This window comes from Arvicola amphibius, chromosome 2, assembly GCF_903992535.2.
Source record: "Arvicola amphibius chromosome 2, mArvAmp1.2, whole genome shotgun sequence".
Classification (NCBI taxonomy): Eukaryota; Metazoa; Chordata; class Mammalia; order Rodentia; family Cricetidae; genus Arvicola; species Arvicola amphibius.
In genome coordinates this window covers 34,732,138-34,755,956 of record NC_052048.2, presented here as the reverse complement: position 1 = coordinate 34,755,956, position 23,819 = coordinate 34,732,138, and the positions used below count along the sequence as shown (strand labels likewise).

General features: G+C 48.5%; 2 protein-coding genes across 6 annotated transcripts; one reads left to right on the top strand and one right to left on the bottom strand.

Moving 5' to 3' along the window:
- Window positions 1-160: 160 nt before the first annotated feature.
- Tada3 (transcriptional adaptor 3) lies at window positions 161-10,687 on the bottom strand. 5 transcript variants are annotated; one of them, XM_038320767.2, is made up of 10 exons: window positions 10,514-10,687; window positions 10,163-10,220; window positions 8,811-9,061; window positions 7,819-8,069; window positions 7,584-7,689; window positions 5,166-5,307; window positions 4,972-5,075; window positions 3,694-3,803; window positions 2,877-3,062; window positions 161-667 (listed from the first exon to the last, which is right to left on the bottom strand). In XM_038320767.2, the coding sequence occupies exons 3-10, from the start codon at window positions 9,015-9,017 to the stop codon at window positions 475-477; spliced, it is 1,299 nt and encodes a 432-aa protein (XP_038176695.1). In that variant the 5' UTR covers window positions 9,018-9,061; window positions 10,163-10,220; window positions 10,514-10,687; the 3' UTR covers window positions 161-474. The 5 variants fall into 5 exon arrangements, with proteins under 5 accessions (XP_038176695.1, XP_038176692.1, XP_038176691.1 ...); XM_038320764.2 differs by having other exon boundaries at window positions 8,811-9,043; XM_038320763.2 differs by lacking the exon at window positions 10,514-10,687 and adding an exon at window positions 10,337-10,383 and having other exon boundaries at window positions 8,811-9,043.
- A 255-nt stretch (window positions 10,688-10,942) lies between these two features.
- Arpc4 (actin related protein 2/3 complex subunit 4) lies at window positions 10,943-23,748 on the top strand. Its single transcript, XM_038318425.1, has 6 exons — window positions 10,943-11,048; window positions 13,683-13,801; window positions 14,930-15,041; window positions 16,727-16,822; window positions 17,933-18,103; window positions 22,855-23,748. Exons 1-6 carry the CDS (start codon window positions 11,046-11,048, stop codon window positions 22,858-22,860), a joined length of 507 nt encoding a protein of 168 aa, XP_038174353.1. The 5' UTR covers window positions 10,943-11,045; the 3' UTR covers window positions 22,861-23,748.
- Window positions 23,749-23,819: the final 71 nt, after the last annotated feature.

Genomic DNA, 23,819 nt, shown 5'->3' with positions numbered 1-23,819 from the left:
CCTCACTGTCTGCCTCAGCTCCTGCCGGCTCAGAAAAGAGTGCTCGAAAATAAATGTGGGTGAGTGGCCACAAGCTGAGAGCCACCAAACACGCCTTCCTGAAACATTTTAACCTATCCAAGCCCTTCCTACACAGTAACAGATACTCAAAAACTGTAGGTATTTTTGAAAATTTTAAAAAACAAAACAAAACACAGCAGTCACTTTATTCTTCAGTCTGTACTTTACAAACCCATAAGGAAGAAGTCCTCGAGGGGACAGCCAGGAACAAGCCCGCTCATCTGGGGCCCCAGGCAGATGCTAGGTCCAGGCCTGCACAGTAAGGCCTTGCATGCTGGCTGCACAAAAGCTCAGAGAGTGGCCTGAGAGTATTTCAGCCCTGAGACTGTTGTCATTTGATTGGCAGCCCCCAGCAACGGCTTCAAAGGAAGTGGGCTTTTGCCAGGCCAGGGAAGCGGCCAACAGCAGGCGAGGCTACCCGTCTAGGAGCTTCAGAATGCTCTCCCTCTCCTTCAGGGTCTTCCAGGCCTGGTCCTTTTCCTTCTTCGTGGGGGTGCGCTTCTTCTGCCGGGCAGCCATGATCTTGCGAAAGGCATCCATGACCTCATTGTCGGCCATGCGGACCCGCTGCCTCAGCTCCTGCCGGCTCACCTCTTCCTTCGCCAACCTGTGGGGCCAAGTGTCATGGTTATCTCATCTCCAGAGTTTGTCCCTCCTTCTTCCGGACTGAGCCTCCTCACAATCCCAGCTGCGGCTGGCACTCCTTGGCCTGTTTCATTCACAGCCAATGTGTATAGATGCAAAGCCACATTGATCTGGGACTGTGTGTATGGCATTATTTAAATGTTCCAAAATGTTAACTTAATGCTGCTTATAGTTTGGGCAGCATGTGGGACTATACAAGAAATCTCTTACCTTTCTGTCAATTTTGCTGTGAACCTAAAAATACTTTTTTTTTTTTTGAGATAGTCTCACACTATAGTCTAGGCTGGCCCTGAACTTGAGGCAATCTTTCTGCCTCCACCTCTCAGTTGCTAAGATGGAAGGTGTGAGCCACTATCCCTAGCTTAAAAATAAAACCTAGGAGCTGGAGAGACAGCTCAGCATGCCTGGTGCATGGACATACTTGCAGGCAAAAATACACACACAAAATAAAAAAAAATAAACATTTTTTAAAAAATCCATAAGCACCGGGCAGTGGTGGTGCACATCCTTAATCCCAGCCCTCGGAAGGCAGAGGCAGGCTGATCTCTGAGTTGGAGACCAGCCTGGTCTACAGAGTGAGTTCCAGGATGGCCAGGGTTGCACAGAGAAACCTTTTCTTAAAAAACAAAACACAGCCAGTTCTCACAACAGTCTTTCAAAGTGAGAACAATTATTCCCATGTTATACCAGCGAAGAAACCGGGGCTCAGGTGGAGCAAGTGACTCAAATACCTGAGAGAGGCTTCACCTGGGCCTGAGCTCTCACTCTCCATGTGTTAGGATTACAGATGTGCATGCGGCTCCACACTCCTTCCACGTGTTAGGATTACAGACGTGCGTGCCGCTCCACACTCCTTCCACGTGTTAAGATTACAGGCGTGCGTGCCGCTCCACACTCCTTCCACGTGTTAGGATTACAGGCGTGCGTGCCGCTCCACACTCCTTCCACGTGTTAGGATTACAGGCGTGCGTGCCGCTCTACACTCCTTCCACGTGTTAGGATTACAGACGTGCATGCCGCTCCACACGCCAACCATGCGTGGATGTGACTTAGTTCCACTGATGGCGGAGCTGTAGGTCTCTAGGAAAACTAGTCCCCCTTGCTGCTTGGGCCCAAAGTGCCTTGCTTACGACCCTGCAGCTGGAGCACAGAGCTCCAGGGCTGAGCTCCAGCACATGTGTGTGCTGCACGTGGAGGCCAGAGGCTGATATTGGCTATCTCTCTCTAGCATGCTTCGCCTTATTTATTTTTACTAATTGTATTTATTAGGGGATTGAATGCCATGGTGTGTATGTGGAGACCAGAGGGCAACTTGCTGGAGTTGGTTTTCTTTCTCTATCATCTGGTTTTAGGTATTGAAATCAGGTGGGCAGTAAGTGCCTTTACCTGCTGAACCATACTGCTGGCCCCTTGCCTTCTTTTTTTGAGGCAGGATCTTTTAATGGGATCTTAGACAGGCCGACTTGACTAGGCTTGCCTCTTCCCATCCAAGCACTGGGGTTACAGATGTGTGCGGTTATGGCCAGCTTTTGTGTGGGTGCTGAGGACTGAACTCAGGCTTAGTGGCAAGCACGTCCTCCTCTGAGTTATCTTTCCACTGCTGTGGTATTTTGATTAAATAATACCATTAAGAAAAAGAAAATAAAGCTGGTGGTAGCAGCACACGTCTTTAATCCCAGCACTTGGGAGACAGAGAGGCAGGCAGAGCTCAGTGAGTTCGAGGCCAGCCTGATCTATAAAGGGAGTTCTAGGACAGCCAAGACTGTTGCACAGAGAAACCCTGTCTCAACAAAGAGGAAAATGAAAACACACATAAAAAGACAAAAACCAAAGAAATGCAATGCAATATAACACTATATATATTACCAAACTATACTTACCAATGGACAGGGCTGGAGAGATGGCTCAGTGGTTAAAAAGTGTACTGCTTTTGCAGGGGTTCAGTTCCCAGCACCTACACTGGGCAGCTAGCAAACAATAACTCCAGCTGACACCACAGACACCTACACTCATATGCATAAACCCACATACACACAATTAAAATGAAAAAAATCTGAAAAAAGAATCAAATCCATCCATGTCAGTTGTGGGTGCTAGAGCCCTGGAACTTGACATCCATCTGAGACACAACCAGGGGGAGCAGGGTGGTCCCCGGCACAGTGCTCACTCACCTCAGTAGGTCATGCTTCTTGGTCCGGTTGTGTGCACTGAGTGCCTTCAGCTCAGCCTGCCGTTTGCGCAGCTCAGCAAGGACCTCATCCTCTGAGTCCTCAGCAGGCCGGTCCTCAGACTCCAAGAGGCCCTGGGCAATCAGCTCCTCCTTGATGCGGCTCTCCAGGGACTTGGTATGTGGCACACTGTAGGCAAGGCCAGCACCTGAGTTCTGAGAGCTAGCTGGAGGCTCCCTCAGAGGATCCTGGGGCCTCTTCACCTTGTGAACCCACTATAGCCACACATATGTTTCAGGCCTTGTTATGTGTGAGTTACAATCTCTTATGATAGACATTTCCAAGATCTTTTTTCTATCTCATATATATATTTCTCTGTAGCTTTGGAGCCTGTCCTGAAACTAGCTCTTGTAGACCAGGCTGGTCTCGAACTCACAGAGATCTGCCTGCTGCTTCCTTCAGAGTGCTGGGATTAAAGGCATGCGCCACCACCACCTAGCTAAGTATATTTTAAAAGTACAAATAAGATCACTCCTTTCCCCCACTTTGGCACTCTACTGTTTTAATTCTTTCATGTCAAGTATACTGAGTTGTTTCATATATAGTTTTGGCATTTAGATAGGCACTTGGGTTATCTCCAGGAGAAGCAAAGATACAGTGATCAAGTCTATGCTAAGTCTGTCCAGAAACGAGGCCAGAACTTTGATCAGAGACATTTGTGCTTGGTCAAATGGCCTTAGCTTCTTTTTACAAAGATGTGTCCCCGTGAGAAGACAGAAGCTGACAGTCAAGCCTGGAGTTCAGATGGGATGGCACTCACCTGAAGGGCTTGTTTTGATTTCGGGGTGAGGTGCTTGCTCCATCAGCCCCTGATTCTTTCCCAGACATGTCAGGAATAGGAGAGTCCTCCATAGGGGAAATAATATTTTCCTAAAAATCAGAGCTAGGTTAGAAGAAAGCCATAGAATCCCCATTTTTCTGCTCCTCTCTGACATACAGATAGTCTCCACAGGCTAGATAGAAATAGTCTGTCATCTTTTTCATCCCACTCGTGTAAAAAAGCATCCTCTAGCCGGGCGGTGGTGGCGCACGTCTTTAATCCCAGCACTTGGGGGGCAGAGGCAGGTGGGTCTCTGTGAGTTCGAGACCAGCCTGGTCTACAAAGCAAGTTCCAGGACAGCGAAGGCTGTTAAACAGAGAAACCCTGTCTCAAATAAATAAATAAATAAACAAACAAACAAACAAAACAAAAGTTTCCTTCAAAGCTTTGATCATTTCAGAAATCCATTTTTTTGAGGGGAGGGGAATATTGATAGCAAAAGAAGGGGACACAAGCACAACAGTGACAGGGAACTGTGCCAGCCAACACTGCTTTCCTCCACAGCAGCTGAGCTACACTACATTCCCCAGGCTCCCCTGCAGTCAGATGCACTTGGGGGACAAACGCTCCAGTGATCTCACGAGGTTAGAGTGTCAGTCACACCCAGAACACTTCCTTCACATACTCCTCCTCACCCATTTCTGAGGGCCAGGTGCGGTAACCACACCCAGGGTGACAGTGATCAGGATGAAAAGCCACATAAGCTGGAGTCTCTGCTGGGCTAAGGCAGATTTCCTTCCCGCTGCCTCTGCCTACCTGGAATGCACACCCCGACTGTTCCCTGAGAGAAAAACTATTGTGTTTAGAGCCAGAAGAGGAAACTGAGGCTCAAGGACATAAAAGGATGTCTCCGAAGTCAAGCAGGGCATAAACATGGAAACCTCAAGTGCAGGTTTGAATTCTACCTTTATTTATTAGCTGTGGTCTGAAGCAAACTCCCCTTTCCTAAACCTCAATTTCTTCACCTGCATCATGGAACTAACACAGCACATGGCTCCAGTGAGAGGATGCATGGGATTCCCCTTAACCAACGCTCAGCAAAGGCATCTATGGAAGCCAAGTGTGGTGGCTTACATCTGCTATCCCAACACTGGGAAGCTGATGCAGGAGAATGACTATAAGTTCCAGCCCATAGTCTGACTCTATAGTGTGTTGCTGGGATTACAAGTATATGCTACCACACCTAGCTTGTAGTTCCCAGGCCAATTGAGTGCTCACCTCCACCAGGGCCTGCAGCAAGCGCTGTGTCAGGGCACCAAAGGGACACCCATCTTCCGGCTGCTCGTGCTGAGCCTCAGACTTCTTCAGCAGGGCATCCACATCTGCAGTGGCCAGAGAAAGAGCAGAAGGAAGCCTGAAGCTCTGGGAACTCAGACCCTGGCCTGGTGTAGACAGGGTGTTGAGGGACTTACCTTTCGTGTCCAGTTCAGTCAGTGGTCCCATGAGGCCTTTTTTCTTATCAGCCACGGCTGCTGCCCGAGCCCCATCCTTCTGCTCCTCTAGCAGATCTTCCTGGGCCCAGCGCTGGGAGTAGTGTTTCCCTAGTGGAGGAATCTGCAGCAAAGACACCATTCAATTCTAAGCGGTAAACATTGGCCACCTGAGCCTAGATAGTGAGAGGGAGACTCTCCTGGCATGGGACGCTAACAGAAAGCACTCCATTCTTTCTTTTTCTTTCATTTATTTGTTGCCCAAGTCCCTAGCCCAAGGTGAAGGGTGATGCCAAAAAAGGCAAAGAAGATACTTTTTTCTTTTTGGTTATTTCAAGACAGGGTTTCTCTGTGTAACAGTTTTAGCTGTCCTGCAACTAGCTGGTAAACCAGGCTGGCCTCGAACTCAGAGATCGGCCTGCCTTTACCTCCCGAGTGCTGGGATTAAAGGTGTGCGTGCACCATCACCACCTGGCCAGAAGATAAAAATCTTTACACTTACACTCTAGTAAAAGAAACAGGTATATAAAGAATGAAGAAACAGCTGGGCGTGGTGGCACACACCTGTTGTCTCAGGACTCAGGAGGCTAAGGTAGGATGATCGTTGGGCCTGAGCCTGGGTTGAGACACTGTCTTGTCTCAAACAAACAAAACAAAAATTAAAATACATCTAGAAGCCGATATGCAATAATAATTAAGATGTAAATTATAAGCCCAGGATGGTGTTTCAGGACAGCCAGGGCTATTAGAGAAACCCTATCTCGAAAGAAGCAAAAACACAAAACAACAAAAAGATATAAAGTATAAAATACTGTGTCTATGGATCCTCTTAATCACAGGTAGTTCTTCTAAAGAGAAGTAGGGCCCAAGGCAGGGGTGAGAAGGGATTGTGTGTGTATTGCTTAAACTTACACTGTGGAAATGGACTGCCTTTCCCTGCTTCTTTCTGTCTTGCTTTGAGACAGGGACTTGTGTAGAACAACCTGATCTCAAACTCACAGTGAGTGAGATTACAGGTTCTGCAGTTCTTTAGGTCATGACTGAATCTGGAGCCCTGTCCACGCTAAACACTTGTCCTACCTCTGAGCTTTATCATTAACTACATTTCTGGCCTCAAAGAAATGTTTTCTTTTCTTTTAATTCAGGTAAGTGTAATTAAAGCAGCCAAGGGACCACGGAGTCACAAAGTGAGACCACTTCCTCTGTTCTTGGGGAAAGGACCTCACACTTGTAAGCCCAGGCTGGTCTCAAACTTGCCTCAGCCTCCCAAGGGCGACAGGTGTCTTTCTACTGAGGAGTCTGGGAAGGCATCTAGGGTGGCAGTAGCATGGTTCGCTCAGAAGAGCTTGGGCACAGACCCTAGTGAGACCAGCAGGAGGGAGACATGGCTAGTGTAGCTGATCAATGCAGCAGGAAAGAGGGCCGCGGCCAAGGAAAACTGAAGAAGGGAATCCAGGTGTTACCACTCCATCTTGTGGCTAACGGGTTGGGGGAAGTCTAAGGTGGCAGTTGCCCTGTGGTAGTCCCCTCCTCACACGTTTATCCACTTTTTTCTTCTTCTTTTTTTTTTTTTTTGCTTTTGTTTTTGTTTTTTCGAGACAGGGTTTCTCTGTAGCTTTGGAGCCTGTCCTGGAACTAGCTCTTGTAGACCAGGCTGGCCTCAAACTCACAGAGGCCCCTGCCTCCCGAGTGCTGGGATTAAAGGCGTGCGCCACTATCACTGGACGTGTCCACTTTCTTTTATGGAGCATGTTTTATTTTCATGATAAACAAAATTAACTTGCTGGGGCTGTATCTCTGCTGGTAGAGAGCTTGCCTGGAATGCATAGATTCCTGGTTCCGCCAGGACTGCAAAACTGGGCATGGTGGCACACACCTGCAATGCCAGCACAGGGAGTCAGAGGAAGATCACAAGTTCAGGCTCATCATTAGCTACACAAAGTTCAAGGCTAGCCTGGGCCATGTGAAATCCAGTTTCAACAAAACCAAAAACTTTTAAGCCAGGTGTAGTGATATATGTTTGTGGTTCTATACATCCAGGGACCTCCCGAGAGAGGTGAATCCAAGTGTTTAAGGTCAGCCTGGGTACCATAACAAGTTCTAGTGTCTTGGAAATGAAACAGGAACTTAACTTTTATATATTAAATAAAGAAAGAAAGCGTGGCTGAAGACTAACAGCAGGAAGTGTGTTCAGAGGCTCTTAGGATAAAGGCAAGCTGACAAGATGGACTTCACTGACACATGCACCACTCGGGGAAGCTGAGCCTCAGTGTCTGCAGGGGAAATGCAGCAGCAGGAGTCTGGGAAGGGAAAAGGTAGATGATGCAGGCTTTGCTGCCTAGGATTCAGAGGCACCTCTGAGCCCTCCTGTTCTCTGACAGTGAAGCCCAGGGTTTCTACCTTGTAATGTTCAGCTTCATCTTCGGGGGGCTTCAGGAGCTCCTCTAGTGTTCGTACCTCTTCACTGGTGATATCGGCACAGTAGGGCTCCACAGAGGCCCAGAACCTGCAGGGAGAAGCAGACCCTGAGTAGGCGCCTCTGGGCTCCTTTATCCTTAGCCCTGGGCCTTCTAAGACTCCATCACCAAGTCCCTAGGTCCCCTCTAGCTCTCTTCTATGTGCTCAGGCTCAGAACCTGTTGGGAGCATCATTCTTGGGGATCCGAGGCACGTCGATAGGGTCATCAGTGAATTCATATTCCTGGATCTTGGGTTGAACGTTTTTGGATTTGGGTCGTCCTGGGCCAGGACCTGGACCGTGTCCTGCCTTCCCTTCCAGTTTCTGCTTCTTGGGCTTCCCATGTTTTGGAGGAGCACCAAGCTCATGGTCTCTACCCAGCTTCAGGAAGCGGCGGTCACCTTTCTTATCCTGCCAGTCAGTAAGGATCTGCAACACACAAAGGCAGCCACTGAGAAGGAGAGAAGAGACAAGCACCTCTTTCCCACTGTGGATAACGAGAGATCTAGCATTTGAGCCTTCAAAGCCTAGGTTTTCCTGTGTGACTTTCTCGCATGAAGGTAACTATAGGTCTACACTGATTCCTCTGTCACCAAACTTGCCAGACTGTTTGATAGAAAGGTTAAAAAAAAGAAATTTAAGCTGGGCGGTGGTGGCACACGCCTTTAATCCCAGCACTTGGGAGGCAGATCTCTGTGAGTTCAAGGCCAGCCTGGTCTACAAGAGCTAGTTCCAGGACAGGCTCCAAAGCCACAGAGAAACCCTGTCTCGAAAAACCAAAAAGAAAAAGAAATTTAAAAAAGGTTATGCCCAAGGGCATAGCCGTCCTGTGGAAATACATTGGTAGTTGGTTTTTTGGAGACGATCAAGACTCCCAGTTAACCTTAACCTTCATTTCAATCATCAACCAGCCTGGGAGTCCTGTCTACACAAACAAGTGACTGTTACAGGGTATCTAAGGAAACTTCCAGGGAATCCAGGGACTACAGCGGTCAGAGTCCATCTTCTAGGGTCCAGTTGGATGGCATCCCTGGCCTTTGGGACTTAACTCTGCTGTCCTAATGATTCCCATTAGGATCTCTCTCCTATCCATCCCTCAGCCTCAACAGAGAGAGTTAATGCCCCATCCCATAACTTGACACAGTCCATCCCCAGTGATGGGGAAATCACCTGCGTTTCAGCTTCCAGCACACGCAGTCGCCGGCTAGCAGAGGACAGCAGGGTCTCAAGCTCCAGCTGCAGGGTGTCCAGCTCCTCAATCCCAATCCCATCGTCCTCAGAGCGGGCCAGCACTGCCGTGTACCGGGGACAGACCTTCAGGTGGTCCACAGACTTGAAATCATGGAATTGCAATGGGCAGTCCTTCAGCTCACTCATGGCCCAGGAGATGGGACCCTGGAAAACTAGAGAGGAGCAGCCCACTGGGTGGGAGACGAAGAAGAACAGGACAGAGGCCCAACAAAGAAACCAAGCTTCAGGATCTTTATAAATAAGGATGACAGCAAAGCTTCTGGTCAGAGTCCCGACTGTGCACCAGAGGCTTGCGCCACTGAATTATGCAGTTTTGGGGGTGGACTTTATTTATGCTTTCTTTCTTGACAAAAAAGGAAATAGACTCAAAAAGAGTTGCCTAGATTCCTAACTGCAATTCATTGTTTTTGTTTTGGTAGTGCTAAGACTGAACCCAGAGTCTCACACACGCTATATCTCCAGTGCTTTTTTTTCTTTTGAGCAAAGTCTCACCATGTAGCCTTGGCTGGCCTGGTACTCATTATACCTGCTTCTACCTCCCAGAGTGCTGGCTTAAAGGTGTGTACCACCACACCTGGCTTCCAGTCCTTTTTATTTACTTTTTTTTTTTTTTTTTTTTTTTACAACCCAGGCTGGTCTCAAAGTAGCTAAGTAAACCAAAGATTTATTCCCACCTCCCAAGTGATGGAAATCCAGGCATGTAACCACACCTGGGTTGTACAGGGGAGCCAGGTCAGGGCCCCAGACCGTGTGCATGCTAGGTTACATTCAGCCTCCTTTCATGAATTTTTATTGATACAAGCTCTTACTAAGTTGCCAGGGCAGGCCTTGAACTTATGAACCACCTGCTTCAGCCTCCCAAGCAGCTAGGTTTACAACATGATTAGGCCCAGCCTCCTAACTGCAATTCAAACCCAAACAGTCTTAAACCTGCAGTACAAGAGAGATACTAGTGTGCCCTACCTTCCTATCGCCTGTTTTCCTATGGTGGGCTGTTTCAAACATTCTTTTTTACGGGGGTTCGACCAGCCTCTCCTTGTCTCACCTCATTCCAAACCTTTGCATCTTCTCTCTGTCCCTAGCTAATTTGGAACACGAGCTGGTCAAGCAGACAGAACTAAGTTCCAGCCCATTTTCTTCTTCTGTGCCCTTCCTAAGCATGCTATTTAACCTGAATCTCAGTTTTTTTTCCAGGACAAGAAATGATGCCTCGGTCCGTTTCCCCATTAGAAAGTATAAATCTGTAAAATGGGGACATCAAGGGTACCTACCTCCCTGGAATGTTCTGAGGATTAAGAGGTGATGCTCGTCAAATGCCCAGTTCAGTGCCTGGCACAGAAGTGGGACTGCTTAATGGCTGGCTCCACCTGTGTGCCGCCCCAAGATCCCGCCTCCAGGGTCCTCGTCCTCTAGGGAGCCCCTCACACAGCCCCCACCTCTCCTACCTCCTCTCTGAGGCCTCCTACAGGCCCCGGGCCGCAGGAGGGGGCGGGGAGTTCAGGGCTATCAGAGCAACCGCCCCGGAACTGGCTATGGGCGGGCCCCCTGCAGTTGACGCGAGGGCGGGGACACGGCCAGCCGACAGTGGCCTGAGAGGGGGAGGTGTTAGGCCACCTACGAACCTCCGACAGGTGGAATGCTAGGCCTGAGGCGCCCCCAGGAAGCAGCCAGGGGCTAGGGCGGGCTCAGAATCGAGTTCTCTAGGGACCGGCTTCCCGGCCGAGCCTCAGGGCTGCTAGTAGGAGGAGCCCGGAGAGGATAGGAGTGCACCACCGGAAGAAACGTCGGGCTTCTCCGGCTCGGCCTGTCCTAATTTGGTGCCCAACCTGAGGTCGGGCTGTACTATTGTTACGTGGGGGGGTAAAGTTACAACCAAGGCCACAAAAACCAAGGGCGCTGGCAAAAGATGTACGGACATCCAAGGAGCTTCGAGTGCTTCCTTGTCACTTCAGGCCTCCTACAAGTCCCAGCGGTCCGAGTGTGGAATCGTCTCGGAGATCCGAACGTCGCTCGGGAATTCCTCCCCGGTCCTGACCGAAATGGTTCCCCCCGGAAGTGCTGCCGGAGACTGCGGCTGCGCCTCTCGCGAAAGGGCAGGCGTCGTGGGGCCGGGCACTTCCGCACTTCCGCTTTCCGGCCCAGACGGCTCCCGCGATGGTGAGAGACCCTGGGCTGGGGGCCTTCTTGTGTCTTGCCTGGAGAGGCTTTGAGTCTGGGGGAGATGCTGTTTGCAGCCAGGGCTTGCAGCCGGAGGTTGCTCTGGGATGAGAGGGCGCGATGAGGATGGGGAGGCAGAGGGTGGGACGAGGGCCGAGGCGAGGAGGAAGGGGCGAGCTGGGAGGTGAACTGGGCAGTAGCGGGCCCAGAGGCTTCCAAGTTTGGCATCCCCGGAAGGAATTGCCTCTCCCTAAAGTTCGAAGGAGGCAGGAAGCGGGGCTACTAGGCCTGTGGTAGCGGCTCGCAGCCGAGGTAGTACCACCGAGGAATGAAGCAGGGCCTCCTCTCCATCCACGGTAGAGGTTCCTAAGTATACCCCCTTGTCCCCGCCTGCCCTCTTGGTCTGACGGCACCCCGAGGCAAGTGTCCACTCTATCACCCTCTCGGTCCTTCCAGCCCTTTGCTTCCAGGCGTCAATGAAGGCTCTGTGGTGATTCAGACTCCTTCCTAGTAGTGCGGTACGGTGTTGACCTTAAGGTGTGTAAACGCTGATGACCGCTGGCCCTTTTCTGCCAGGGGATGCTCGGGTTTGTATCTGTAGGTGTCCCGTACTGTTGGGTCTCTCTTCCTATTGCATTTCCCGGTCACGGTGGGTTTGATGACCTCAGTTCTGAAGACTGGACTGCTTGCCACGCTCCTGTGACGCGACTGTCTGGAGGAGACACATTGAAATTAGACCCTCTGTTCAAATGTCATCCACTTTTCTAAACTTGTTCATTCTCCTGTGTCCTAACTGGTTTCATTCCTCATTCTGAAAGCCATTTCCCTTTGGCTGAGGAGATAGCTTTTCATTTTTAAGTATTTAAGTTTATTGTACTTATTTTTTTTTTTTTGTTCTGTTTTGGTTTAGTTTTTCGAGACAGGGTTTCTCTGTAGCTTTGGAGCCTATCCTGGAACTCACACCAGGCTGGCCTCGAACTCACAGAGATCTTCCTGCCTCTGCCTCGTGAGTGCTGGGATTAAAGGTGTGAGCCACCACCACCTAGCTTAAGGTTATGTACTTGAAGCCATCTTTTCACTAAAAAGCAAATGTCACAGGGCTAGCTACCTAGAATTCACTTTTAGTTTTCTTTTGGCTATTGACAAAATAATCAGCTGCTGCTACAATCAAGGAAGAGAAGTTCTGTCACTCTTCCAATGCTACCCACTACCTGAGACAACTTCTAATTTTTCCCCCTTCTAGTTTTGCCTTTTCTTGGTTGACATATAAATAGAATTCTCTAGTATGTAGACAGACCCTGATGCCGAGCTACGTAACCACTGACCGGAAGTTAGGTTTTTGGCTTTTCCCCCAGTCTGTCTGATGTCTGTCCCGTTTGTCTTCACTTGTTCAACTTCCCCTGCCTGTCTCTACTGCTCCAGTCTGTACTCACCATGAGTCTCACTTCCCTCTCCATTCCATTCTCCAGAGAGCCTCTGTGCTGCTGAAGTCATGTAACTTCCTCCTTAGAAAGTCCCAGTGCTTCCTGTCACATTGAGAGGCATCTAGATTCTCTAGATTCACTTAGCCTAATCTGTGTGATTTAAAATGCTTCTCATAGATAATGTGTTCATTTACTCTATAGGAAATTTGTAAGACACTGTCCAGGAGGTACTGAGTTAGTAGCAGCCTGCATGGCTGAATAAAGTTGTCTTTTGACCATGAGAATTACAATCTAGTGAAGGAAAATTCGTGTAACAGAATACATGAAAATGTCTTGTGGATTTTATGTAAAGTGTACACATCGTAAGCTATGGTAAATGCTGGGGGAGGAAGTAGAAAAGACCACTTTGAGGAAGGAAGAGGCCTCAATAAGCTGAGCTCTGAGGGACTGACCTAAGCAGCTGGGAGGAGAGTATAGGTGACGGGCGGTGTGATAAGCCCTGAGGGGAGAGCTTGACGGAGATACAATGTAGCTGATGATTAGAGCTGACCTTGTCCACTCTACTGAGAATGTCCTCAGTCTACTTTTCTCGTTGTAAAACCTCCCTGATCTAGTATCTAGTCAAACTAGCTTCCTTAGTATAGGTTATTTAAAAATCGAGTAATGTTACATTTTGCCCTCCATTAGCCCTTGTGATCCCAGTTGAGCTATTTGAGAGTAGAAGTAATCTGACTGAACTTCCAGCATGCTCAGGGCATGGATCAATACATCTATCAGTGTAGAAAATAGGTGGAAGACATGGACCCTTCTAGACCAGTATTACCCAGCCTCGGCACTGGTGACTTTGGGGGCTAGGTAATTCTATTGTGCATTCCAGATGTTAGGGAGCATGCCCCATGCGGCGTACGTCCACTTGAGTCCATAGTCCCCGCCCTGCCCCTAGGTCATAACCGTCAGTTTTTTGTTTTTTTTTTTTCTCTGCATTTTGCTAAATGCCAAGCAGCATTGTTTGCTTCTGGGAACCACCACTCCAGGCTCCCGACTGGGCTGGATCTTGAGAGTGTGGTGTATTCTGTTCTGTGTGATGACTGCCTGAAGCCTTCAGTACTATCTGTTCCATAGGAGCCATGTGGGGGGGGGGGGGGAAGGGCACGACTGGCTTTGGTGAGGCAGACTCTGGTTCTTCCTAATCTTGGGTTTATTTCTGCAGACTGCCACTCTCCGCCCCTACCTTAGTGCCGTGCGGGCCACACTGCAGGCTGCCCTCTGCCTGGAGAACTTCTCCTCCCAGGTCGTGGAAAGACACAACAAGCCAGAGGTCGAAGTCAGGTAGGGAGAAGGCCAGAGTGGGGCTGAGAAGAGTAGATCCTATCTAAGGGGGGGGGGGTCATGAATTTAATGTCTTAGAACTGCCAAGATTCCTTCAGTGACTTGTATCCTGCTGCTGGATGAATGGTGGTTCCCAATTTGGAATTAAGAAAATAGGGTAGAGCCGGGCGGTGGTGGCGCACGCCTTTAATCCCAGCACTCGGGAGGCAGAGGCAGGCGGATCTCTGTGAGTTCGAGGCCAGCCTGGTCTACAAGAGCTAGTTCCAGGACAGGCTCTAAAAAAAAAAAAAAAAAAAAAAAAAAAAAAGCTGCAGAGAAACCCTGTCTCGAAAAAAAAAACAAAAAAACAAAAAAAAAAAAAAAAGAAAGAAAAGAAAATAGGGTAGTGGGTTGACAGGCCAAAACCTATGGGAAACCTACCCCAGAGTGTGGCTTCTTGGAGCAGAGCTGTGCAGAAGTGTCTCCGGTAGTGTTACTGAGTCACTGGCAGCTCCAGAAGTGGCAACAGGATTTAGTTCCCAGAGATGACATCTCTGAATTAATAATTCAAGGATCAGGACTTTTTTACTTTTTATCATTAATAACTGCCAGACAGTTTAGACCCTCTTACACCCAAATACTTCGTATTTTGAATGCATTTTTCTCTTGTCTGGTTTTCATTTTGTAAGTAAATATTCTTCCTCTTTGAAATTTCACCTGGCAAGAAATGACATAGACTGCTAATCCCAGAACATGGGAGGCTGAGGCAATAGCAATAGAGCCACAGGGTCAGGGCTAGCCTCAGCTACACAACAAGTCTTTTCTCAAGAAACCAAAAGAAGCAAAGGGGGAAAAAAATCTGGGATGTACATAGTTGAAATAAAGCTGATAAAATTATTTTATTGCTGGGGATTAAACCCAGGCCCTTGGGCATGCTAGGCACACACTCTACAGCTGAACTATATTCCCCATCCCCAAAGTGATTGCTATGAATCAAACAATTCAAATGTTAGGATGGACTGTGTTATTACTTGATATACAAGGTTTTCAGTAGGCATTTCAAATGGCGACAGTTCATAAATCATGGGTACCTTTACAAATGCCTGGAGTCAATGGCATCAGCTTGGTCCTCTGATTTTGTATTTTTAGGAGTAGCAAAGAGCTCCTATTGCAACCTGTTACCATCAGCAGGAATGAGAAGGAAAAGGTTTTGATCGAGGGTTCCATCAACTCTGTCCGGGTCAGCATTGCTGTGAAACAGGTGAGTCACCATGGAGGGGCATAGTTAGGAGTGCTCTTTACAGCGGGTCCTATCTGGAAGGTCAGCCGGCTAGAGTCAGAGCCTGCTTGCAGGAATTTACGTGGCATGACTGGCCAGAGCAAGCTGGTAGAGGCAGGTATAGTAACACATGCCTGTAATCCTAGCACTTGACATCTGAGACTAAAGATGGAAAGCCAAGGGCAGCCTGGGCTACTTGGTGAGTCCCTATCTGAAAACAAACAAAACAAAAAGTAGGTCAGTAGAATAAAATGTCAGCAACCCTATCTCAAAGGCTTTGCTCTGGATTACAGAAAAGGAAATGTAGCAGGCAAGGACATGGGGCCAGTTGGGTGTTGGGCCAGAGAAGGTTTCTAACAGGTCATGGTTGTGCGTACTCAGCACAGTACCAACCAACCAACCAGCACTGGTTTGATAGCCATAGGTTTTGAAATTGCCACTTCATTTAAAAATAGATGGTACAGCACACATGCACATACAAAATCCCCCCCCCCCCAGAGAGAGAGAGAGAGAGAGAAGACCATCTGATTCTAGCTTGCCTTTTAGAACCAACTGTGTAGGCTAGCAGTAGGTGGGATGATACATCCAGAATCAGAAAGGAAAATGCCAACAAGAGCTCTGGTGAAACTATCGGAACTGAATATCTGTCTAACAGTAATTTCCCAGACAAGTATCATGGCATTTTCTTGGTGTATTTTCTCAAGTAGTTTTATAGTTGGAGGATCTACTTACAGGTCTTCTATCCATTTTGAGTTAATTTTTGTATATGGTACAAAATAAGGGTCTAGTTTCAATCTTCCACGTATGAATGTTCAGTTGTCAGCACAATTTGTTGAAGAAATTCTTGCTGTTGTGTGATCTTGGTGCTTTTGTTGGAAATCAGTTGATTATAAATATTTCAGTTTCTTTCTGGGCTTTCTGTTCTGTTCCAATTTATATATGTATGAAATAGAATTTCGTTTATTACACGTTTCCTTAGGCAATATTTGACAAATGCTTATCACAGAGGTCTGGGTGTTGCTGTCTGTCTTAGTATCACTTGAATGGTTATTTAATGTTTGTTTTATATTTGACCTAGATTCTATTTTCAGCTTGAAGAGAAACTTTGTATCCTAAGTAGGAAAACAGTTTCATTTGCTCCTTCCCCAGCAGACAACCCTAAAAATACAATTAAAACAATGTTACAAAATTCAGATTAGCAACTTCGTGCCTTTGAAAGCTTTCAGGGTTTTAAAAAAAAAAAAGGTAAGGACACACTAGAAGGCTGTGTGGCTCTGCTGGTGTCTGATGGCCCAGATGTAGGAGTAATTGGAAGATTTGAGAAAGGAGAGATTTGGGGATTGTTGGATTTTAGTAATGTCAAGGTAGATACTCCTTGAGGAAGCCTTTGATACCCAGGTGGTGGTGCCACACGAGTGACATGAGAAAGGTCAGGTAGCTTCAGATACAGGAGCTGATGAAAGACTAGCTTGCCAGAGTCCCTCCACGGCATGAGACGAGATCTCAGCAATACCCTGGCTGGGTCTTCCCTTCAGCTAGCAGCTCAGAGGTCGGCAGTCTTTGTTCCCACCAAGCCTCTGCAGTGGGGAGGTCCTGGCACTGGAAAGCCAGGCTCACAGTGGTTTTGCATGTTGACTGGAGAGCCGTCTTTCCCTTGCTGTCACCAGGCTGATGAGATTGAGAAGATTTTATGCCATAAATTCATGCGCTTCATGATGATGCGAGCAGAGAACTTCTTTATCCTTCGAAGGAAACCTGTGGAGGTGAGGCCTATGCTTCTGGTATTTGTAATTACCAGGGTTCTGTCTCTGGGTGGCCCGGGGTTGTTTGATTTTTGCAGTATGGGGGATGGAGCCCAAGACTTTGCACTGCTGGGCAAGTAACTGGACGGCTATTCCCTGGGTCTGTGGGATTGTAGGCCAAGGGCTGCTGCTTGTCCAGCTCTAGCGTATCACTGCCTTGACTGAGTCAGCCATGCATGGTAGTAGGGAGACAGAACCCTAGGAGGGGGAGGTCTGTGCAGTGCCCTGCTTCACAAAATCTTGGGCCTTGTCACAGACAAAAATAGTGATTTCAAAATCCTTCCTGCACTGGGTGTGGTGGGCATTCTTGTACTCTTGACTAAGACAGGAGAATCATGTGTTTGAGGCCAGCCTAGGCTACATTTTGATACATATTTCCAAAAAGGGGGGGGGGAGAAGAAAGGAAGAAAAACAAAACAAAAACCTTCCTAAGCTTCCCCAACTTAAGTCCCAGTAAGCAGTGAGATGCTTGCTGCCTGCCTTTGTATTTAAAGGTGCTTGAGTCCACTCCATGGGCTCCCTGCTAAGTCTCCCTGGTGACCGACCTAGCAGCCACCATGTTAGAACAGTAAAGACCGTCATCCACCCTTGAGCCACCTCTCTCTCTGTCCTTGCTCTAACCTCTGGGGCCACTAGGGTAAATGAGCTCACTCTTCTCACACATTCTCCTGTGGCAAACAGCTCCAGTCCATCCTCGGCCGGGTCAGTTCTCCTGTGTTTTTTACTATTGGACTGGATTCTTTGAAGTAGGATAGGTGGTCCCTTTATTCCCTTTGCCCATTTTGAACACAGGACTGTTTATGCCACAGACTTTCAGGAACATCTGACCTGGCACACAATTTTGAACTGGGTTCAGTTGCTTGGGTCCGACAGACACACACAATGTGAACTCACCCATATGCCCTCTCCCCAAGCAAGTGGATTGCTGACTGAAGGATGAGTATATAACCTGGGAGAAGATGGTAGCAGTTGGAAGCTTTGTGTGAGAGTGAAAAAGATATGACAACCAAGTGTCCCTGGGGCTCATTTTGTCTCCCCCCCCCCCCCCCCCCCGCTGGCTTCTCTCCCCAGGGGTATGACATCAGCTTTCTCATCACCAACTTCCACACGGAGCAGATGTACAAACACAAATTGGTGGACTTTGTGATCCACTTCATGGAGGAGATTGACAAGGAGATCAGTGAGATGAAGCTGTCAGTCAATGCCCGGGCCCGCATTGTGGCCGAGGAGTTCCTCAAGAATGTGAGTAGGGCCTTGCCACTCCGTAGCAGAGGTGGAAGAAACTGTGGGTTCTGGGAATGTGGCATTGACAAGATAGTCCTGGGTGTGGCCAGAGTTCATCCTTGAGCCTCGGGTTGTTGTTTTAATTTCTGCAAGTCTGGGAGGCAAGTCTTGGTGGAATTGTAGGCATGAATTCTGTATTTCCCAGTTCTGCCTAGTCTCTACCTGTCCTAGTTCAAACCCCGCAGTGAGGAAGATAAAGTACCTGTGACTCCTCTGAGAGTTACGCATCAGTCCACAAACAGACATACATATTTTCTTCAGTGTCTGTTTCTCAGGCTTACTGCTATGCTTTCTTCAACATGTTTCCCATTGCTCACGACTTGTGCTGATCAGCTGCAGGACTGCTGCTCTGGGAGGAGGAGCCGCAGCGCAGCTTTGTCCAGAGACTCAGGATGGCCACTGCCTTCCAGTCTCTGGTTTGTTGATACATTCTTCTCAGAGCTGTTGATCCCTCCTTGGTAGAGTTCATGTTTTCTCCTTACTAGTGCAAACAGACCCAGCCCAAGGGAGTTCAGAATCCTAAAAATGGAGATGATACCCATGTCCCCTGGGGTTTAATTATCCTGTGGGTGGCCAGCGCACAAGGCAGTGTTGTTTATACTCCAAATCAGACCCAAGTGTGGGCCTGCCTCCTGCCTCCCACAGGCACATCACCGAACTGCTCGAGGAGCCTTGGTTTCCGCAGCAGTGATGGATGCTGCTGTTAGTGTGCACCTCTCGGGGAGGCTGAGCATTAGGAGAGTACTGGGGGGCGGGTAGAGATGATTGTGCCCACAGATTCCAGAACAGGGTGTGCAGTCACCTGGGGCTTTAGGAGCTGGCCGCTGTGGGTGCAGGCACTGGACCTCAGGTACTCCAGAGAGGCCGGTGATTTCATCTCCAAGCCCCTCATACTTCATATTTGTTGTCTTTTGTTTTTGATGCCTGGTCTCACTATGTAGCCTTGACAGGCCTGGAACTCGCCATGTTGATCAGTCTGGACTCACAGAGATCTGCCTGCTTCTGCCTTCTGAGTGCTAGGGTTAAAGGTGTGTGTCACCAATACCTAGCTGCACTTAAATTTTTATGGAGGCAGTAAAGTTTAAACAGCATACTCATGTACCACTCAAAATAGGGCCTGCCCCTCCCATGTCTGGAGTGGGTAGTAAATGTGTGGGGTTCTGGTTTGTTTCATTGTTCCGATGTTTGCGTGCTTCCCTTTAAACTGGGAGTTTGGCAGAGGTCTGACCAGTCAGCCGTATTAGAACCTTATACATATGTTAAGTAAATGTGTAAGAACTTCCCAGTCGTGTTTCTGAGCTTCACAGGTGGGCAGACTAAAGGACAGGGTAGGGACTACTGGGACAATCTCTTTCAGATGAATCCTGAGTGGAATGGGAGCAGTAACCAGCTCTGTACTTCTGGCCGAGAGGGGCTCAGAACTTGGGACAATAAACCCAGTGGCTCATCCTGGGTTTAATGGTGTTGTTTCCAGGCTGTACCATCCCCTGCCAGACCAGCTGTGAGGGAGTAGACAAACAAAAAACACCTGAAATGGATGCAGGGGCTAAGGGTGGGGCCAGGTATGGGACTCACAGGACCTGAAGCCCAGTGTGCCTGTGTGTGTGACAGAGGGGACAAATGGTGTCCTCCCAGAGTGTCCTGTCCCTGTATACCAGCCCCATGGAGTAGAGCATAAATACGGAATAAATATAAGACCAGTGAGAGACAAAATGCTGAAAAGCAAATCCTGGCCTAACAGGATCCCTGAGCGAAAGCCCTGACCCCAGAATGTATAATAAATTTATGTTCTTTTTTATTGTTGTTTTTGTTTTTGTTTTGTTTGTTTGTTCGTTTTTGAGACAGGGTTTCTCTGTAGTTTTTGGAGCCTGTCCTGGAACTAGCTCATGTAGACCAGGCTGGCCTCGAATTCACAGAGATCCGCCTGCCTCTGCCTCCCCAGTGCTGGGATTAAAGTTAAAGGCGTATGCACCACCACCCGGCCTTATTGGGTTTTTTTTAGTTTTATTTTTTATTATTATTATTTTGAAGTGTGTGTGTGTGTATACATACGCACAAGTGCAGATACCTAAGGAGGTACCTGATGACCAAGTTGGCTACCCAGGAACTAGAGTTACAGGCAGTTGCAAGCCACCCAACATGAGTGCTGGGAATTGAACTCAGGTCCTCTGGAAGAGCTGCAAGTCTTCTTAACCATAGTGTTAATTTCTTCAGCCCATTAGTTTTAGAAATGTATTTGTGCATGGACATGTAGTACATGCATGTTTGCACATGTCTGCAGGGGCCACCCAGACATCAGCATTGGTTGTATTCTCTTTTGCCTTTCACCTTGTTTTTGGTCTCTCATTCAACTTGGAGTCTGCCATTTCAGCAGACTGGCTGTGAATTCACTGGCCAGTCAATCCCCAGGACCTGCTTGTCTGCGCCCCCCTCTCCGGCCCCCAGCTCTGGGATTATAGGCACACACCCCTCTTTCCATGGGTGGTGTTGGTGAATACCCAGAAAGCACTCTACCCCATCACCTCCCCTAGTTTCTCACATTTTCTCTGTTTGGGTTTTGTTTACTTTTGTTCTATTTTTTAAAAAGAAAAACTTAAAAACAGTCTGAAAGGTGCCGGATTTGCTCAGCAGTTAAGAGCATTTGCTGTTCTTTCCAGAGGACCAGGTAAGGTTTTCAGCACCAGTGTGATGACTTAGAACCATCTGTAACTTCAGTTTCAGGGGATCTAAAATCCTCTTCTGATTTCTGGGCATCGGGCAGTACAGACATACCTGCAGGAGAAAGACTCATACACAATTAAATAAAACCTACTGAAAAAAGCCTTTTTTAAAAAATATTTATTTATTATGTATACAATATTCTGTTTGTGTGTATGTCTGCAGGCCAGAAGAGGGCACCAGACCTCATTACAGATGGGTGTGAGCCACCATGTGGTTGCTGGGAATTGAACTCAGGACCTTTGGAAGAGCAGGCAATGCTCTTAACCACTGAGCCATCTCTCCAGCCCCCTGAAAAAAACCTTTGAGACATATGTTAGCATTTTGTTGAGAGTAAGGTGAGGCTCTCAAAGTGCCCAGTGTCTAATAACTGAAAGCAGAGGAATGTAGAGTGGGCTTGGCTTGGCTTTCCTTTCCTTTCCTTTCCTTTCCTTTCCTTTCCTTTCCTCCTTTTCTCTTTCTTTCTTTCTTTCTTTCTTTCTTTCTTTCTTTCTTTCTTTCTTTCTTTCTTTTTTTGGTTTTTCTCAAGACAGGGTTTCTCTGTAGCTTTGGGGCCTGTCCTGGAACTAGCTCTTGTAGACCAGGCTGGCCTCGAACTCACAGAGATCCGCCTGCTGCCTCCCGAGTGCTGGGATTAAAGGCGTGTGCTACCACCGCCCGGCTGAGTGGGCTGAGGTGGGCTTGGTGGGACATGGTAGCACTTACCTCTGAAAACGGGTGCCACCAGGCAGCTGCAGCCTATTACTGCCTCCTTGTCCTGGTTTTTGCTTCTGGCGTTTGGAGTTGAGCCAAGCCAAGGGCTTTGCTCGTGCTGCTTGAGCCCTAGCCCAGCCTGCTTTTACTTTTAGTCCCAAGAGTCCTCAGATTTGCAGTCACCCCACCTCAGCCGCTGTAGTAACTGGGATTGCAAACCTACACAGCCAGGCCAGAACAAATTGTTCAAACAAATCCTCAAATTTGAATTTGGTAGTGGCATCTGTTACCTTCACAGATGGCAACTAATTCATAGCTTTGAGCATCATGTGACCCAGTCTTGGGCTGTGTTCGTCATTGCAGTCTCTGGTTTATTAGTGTCCAGGGTTGTTCTGGGAACCATGGTGATACCTGAGAGCAGAAAGCATTTCGTCCTGTCCTGTCCTGTCCTGTCCCTTCCTTATGTCTCTCTTCCCTTCCCTCCTTTTGTCTTCCTTCCCTCCTAGTCTTTTTTTCTTTTGTTTGTTTGTTTGTTTTTTGAAACAGGGTTTCTCTGTGTAGCTTTGGAACCTGTCCAGGAACTGGCTCTGTAGACCAGACTGGTCTCAAACTCACAGAGATCCACCTGTCTCTGCCTCCAGAGTGCTGGGATTAAAAAGGTGTTTGCCACCACCGGCTCTCCCTGTCTTTCTTTTGATCTTTCTAGGAAGGCAGGGAAACAGCTCAGGCTGCCCCTGAATTCACTTGCCGTTGACTATGGCCTTGACCTGCTCCTTGTGCCTCTGCTTTCCTAAAGGCTAGGGTTATGAATGTGCTACACAGGGAGCAGAAAGCTCTGCTAAGCCCTGCTGTCCTTTGACAGTCACTCAAAGTCTAACATAAAGCACTAGACCTTGTCCCTCTCTCCTTGGCTCAGAGTCCTCCAGCCCTCCCCATGTGGGTCCCATGTCTAAAGCTGCTTCCGTTACCAAACAAGCTGTGGGGAAGCCCTTAGCACTTAAAACCCGTGTTCTAGGCTAGTGCCTTCAGATCACTGCCAGAATTCAGCCAGATTGAGCGTGCTCATGGAGCTGTAGAGGTGACTTGGTGGTAAAGAGCATTTGTCGCTCTTTCCGAGGACTGGGTTTGATTCCTAGTGCCCACATGGAGGTTCACAAAGAGTATGCTCATGAAGTGCCAAAAGCTGATCCTGTACTCAGAGACCTGAACAAGAGCAGCTCAGAGCTGGCTCACCTGGAACAGGCTCATCGGGTAGGATATAATAACCCCCATTCATTGCCTGTCATTCTCTTTGACAGTTTTAAATCATCTGGCTGGATCTCGTGGCCTTCCCCCTTGGCCTTCCCTGTGTCTCTGCGCATCTGCGACGGTGTCCTGGAGTCAACCCTGGAGCAGCGGTGCAGCAGCAGCAGGAAGCTGGGTTGGGTGGGCATCGGATGCGGGAGGCGGGTGTGGTGTGCTTGCTGGCTGTGTAAAAAGGCAGCAGTGGACCTGCCCCGAGCCCACACGTGTCTGGTCAGGCTAGCTTCTGATGTTCAGTCCCCTGGGCCGGGACAGACTTTTTTTTTTAATGTCTTGAAACCTAAACTCTGTGCTTGTAGAAGACTGTAACCTTTTTGTCTTTTTTTTTTTTTAAACAACCTCCACCTCCAGTGGCTGTGACTGGCCCCAGTGATTGTACCTTATTGGTCGCTGTGGTCTGGGCGGGCCTGGAGCCAGAAGGCGACTATTTTTCCTGTGCTACCCCAGGTGGGGAGAGAGGGAGGTTTCAGGCTCCAGTCTCTCTTCCTTGCTGCCGTACTCACAAGCCTCCTTGGGCCTAGTAGAGGTGGTAAGGACTCCCTACTAGCCTCCTGAGTTCTGCTTGAAGATGGCCACTGTACTGGTTGGGGGCAAGGGCTGAATCCATGATTGCCATGCAGACCTAGGAGCTGGGGTCCAAAAGCCAGGCAACTTCTGGCTGCAGGGGCTACCTGGAGTCGCCCCCCCCCAACACCTCCCCAGCTGAGAGGCCCCAAGGCTTGCCTGTCTGGGTACAGTGCCTGTGCTGGAGGTGCAGAGGTGAGTCCTTGAGTGCCCAGCTGGGCCTCGCCTGCTCCGGCTCCTCTGCTCCCACGCTCGCTGTCTCTGATTCTGATGAATCCTCCCTTCCCCTAATTAAAGTCTCTTCCTGCCCCTTTGGGGCTGCATGAGGTCTGTGCTCTGTGTTTGTGTGGAAGGACAGGGGTTTTTATTCCTTGGAGTCGTGTATGACCGGCGCTCG

Excerpts from the sequence above, each read along its gene's own strand:
- Tada3 (XM_038320765.2), bottom strand. The coding sequence starts at position 9,017 with ATGAGTGAGCTGAAGGACTGCCCATTGCAATTCCATGATTTCAAGTCT. Across the intron at positions 8,070-8,810 it reads TGCTGGAAGCTGAAACGCAG|ATCCTTACTGACTGGCAGGA; the intron begins GTGATTTCCCCA and ends TGTGTGTTGCAG. Across the intron at positions 7,690-7,818 it reads AAGAATGATGCTCCCAACAG|GTTCTGGGCCTCTGTGGAGC; the intron begins GTTCTGAGCCTG and ends TTCTCCCTGCAG.
- Arpc4 (XM_038318425.1), top strand. Across the intron at positions 13,802-14,929 it reads AAGCCAGAGGTCGAAGTCAG|GAGTAGCAAAGAGCTCCTAT; the intron begins GTAGGGAGAAGG and ends TTGTATTTTTAG. Across the intron at positions 16,823-17,932 it reads TTCGAAGGAAACCTGTGGAG|GGGTATGACATCAGCTTTCT; the intron begins GTGAGGCCTATG and ends TTCTCTCCCCAG.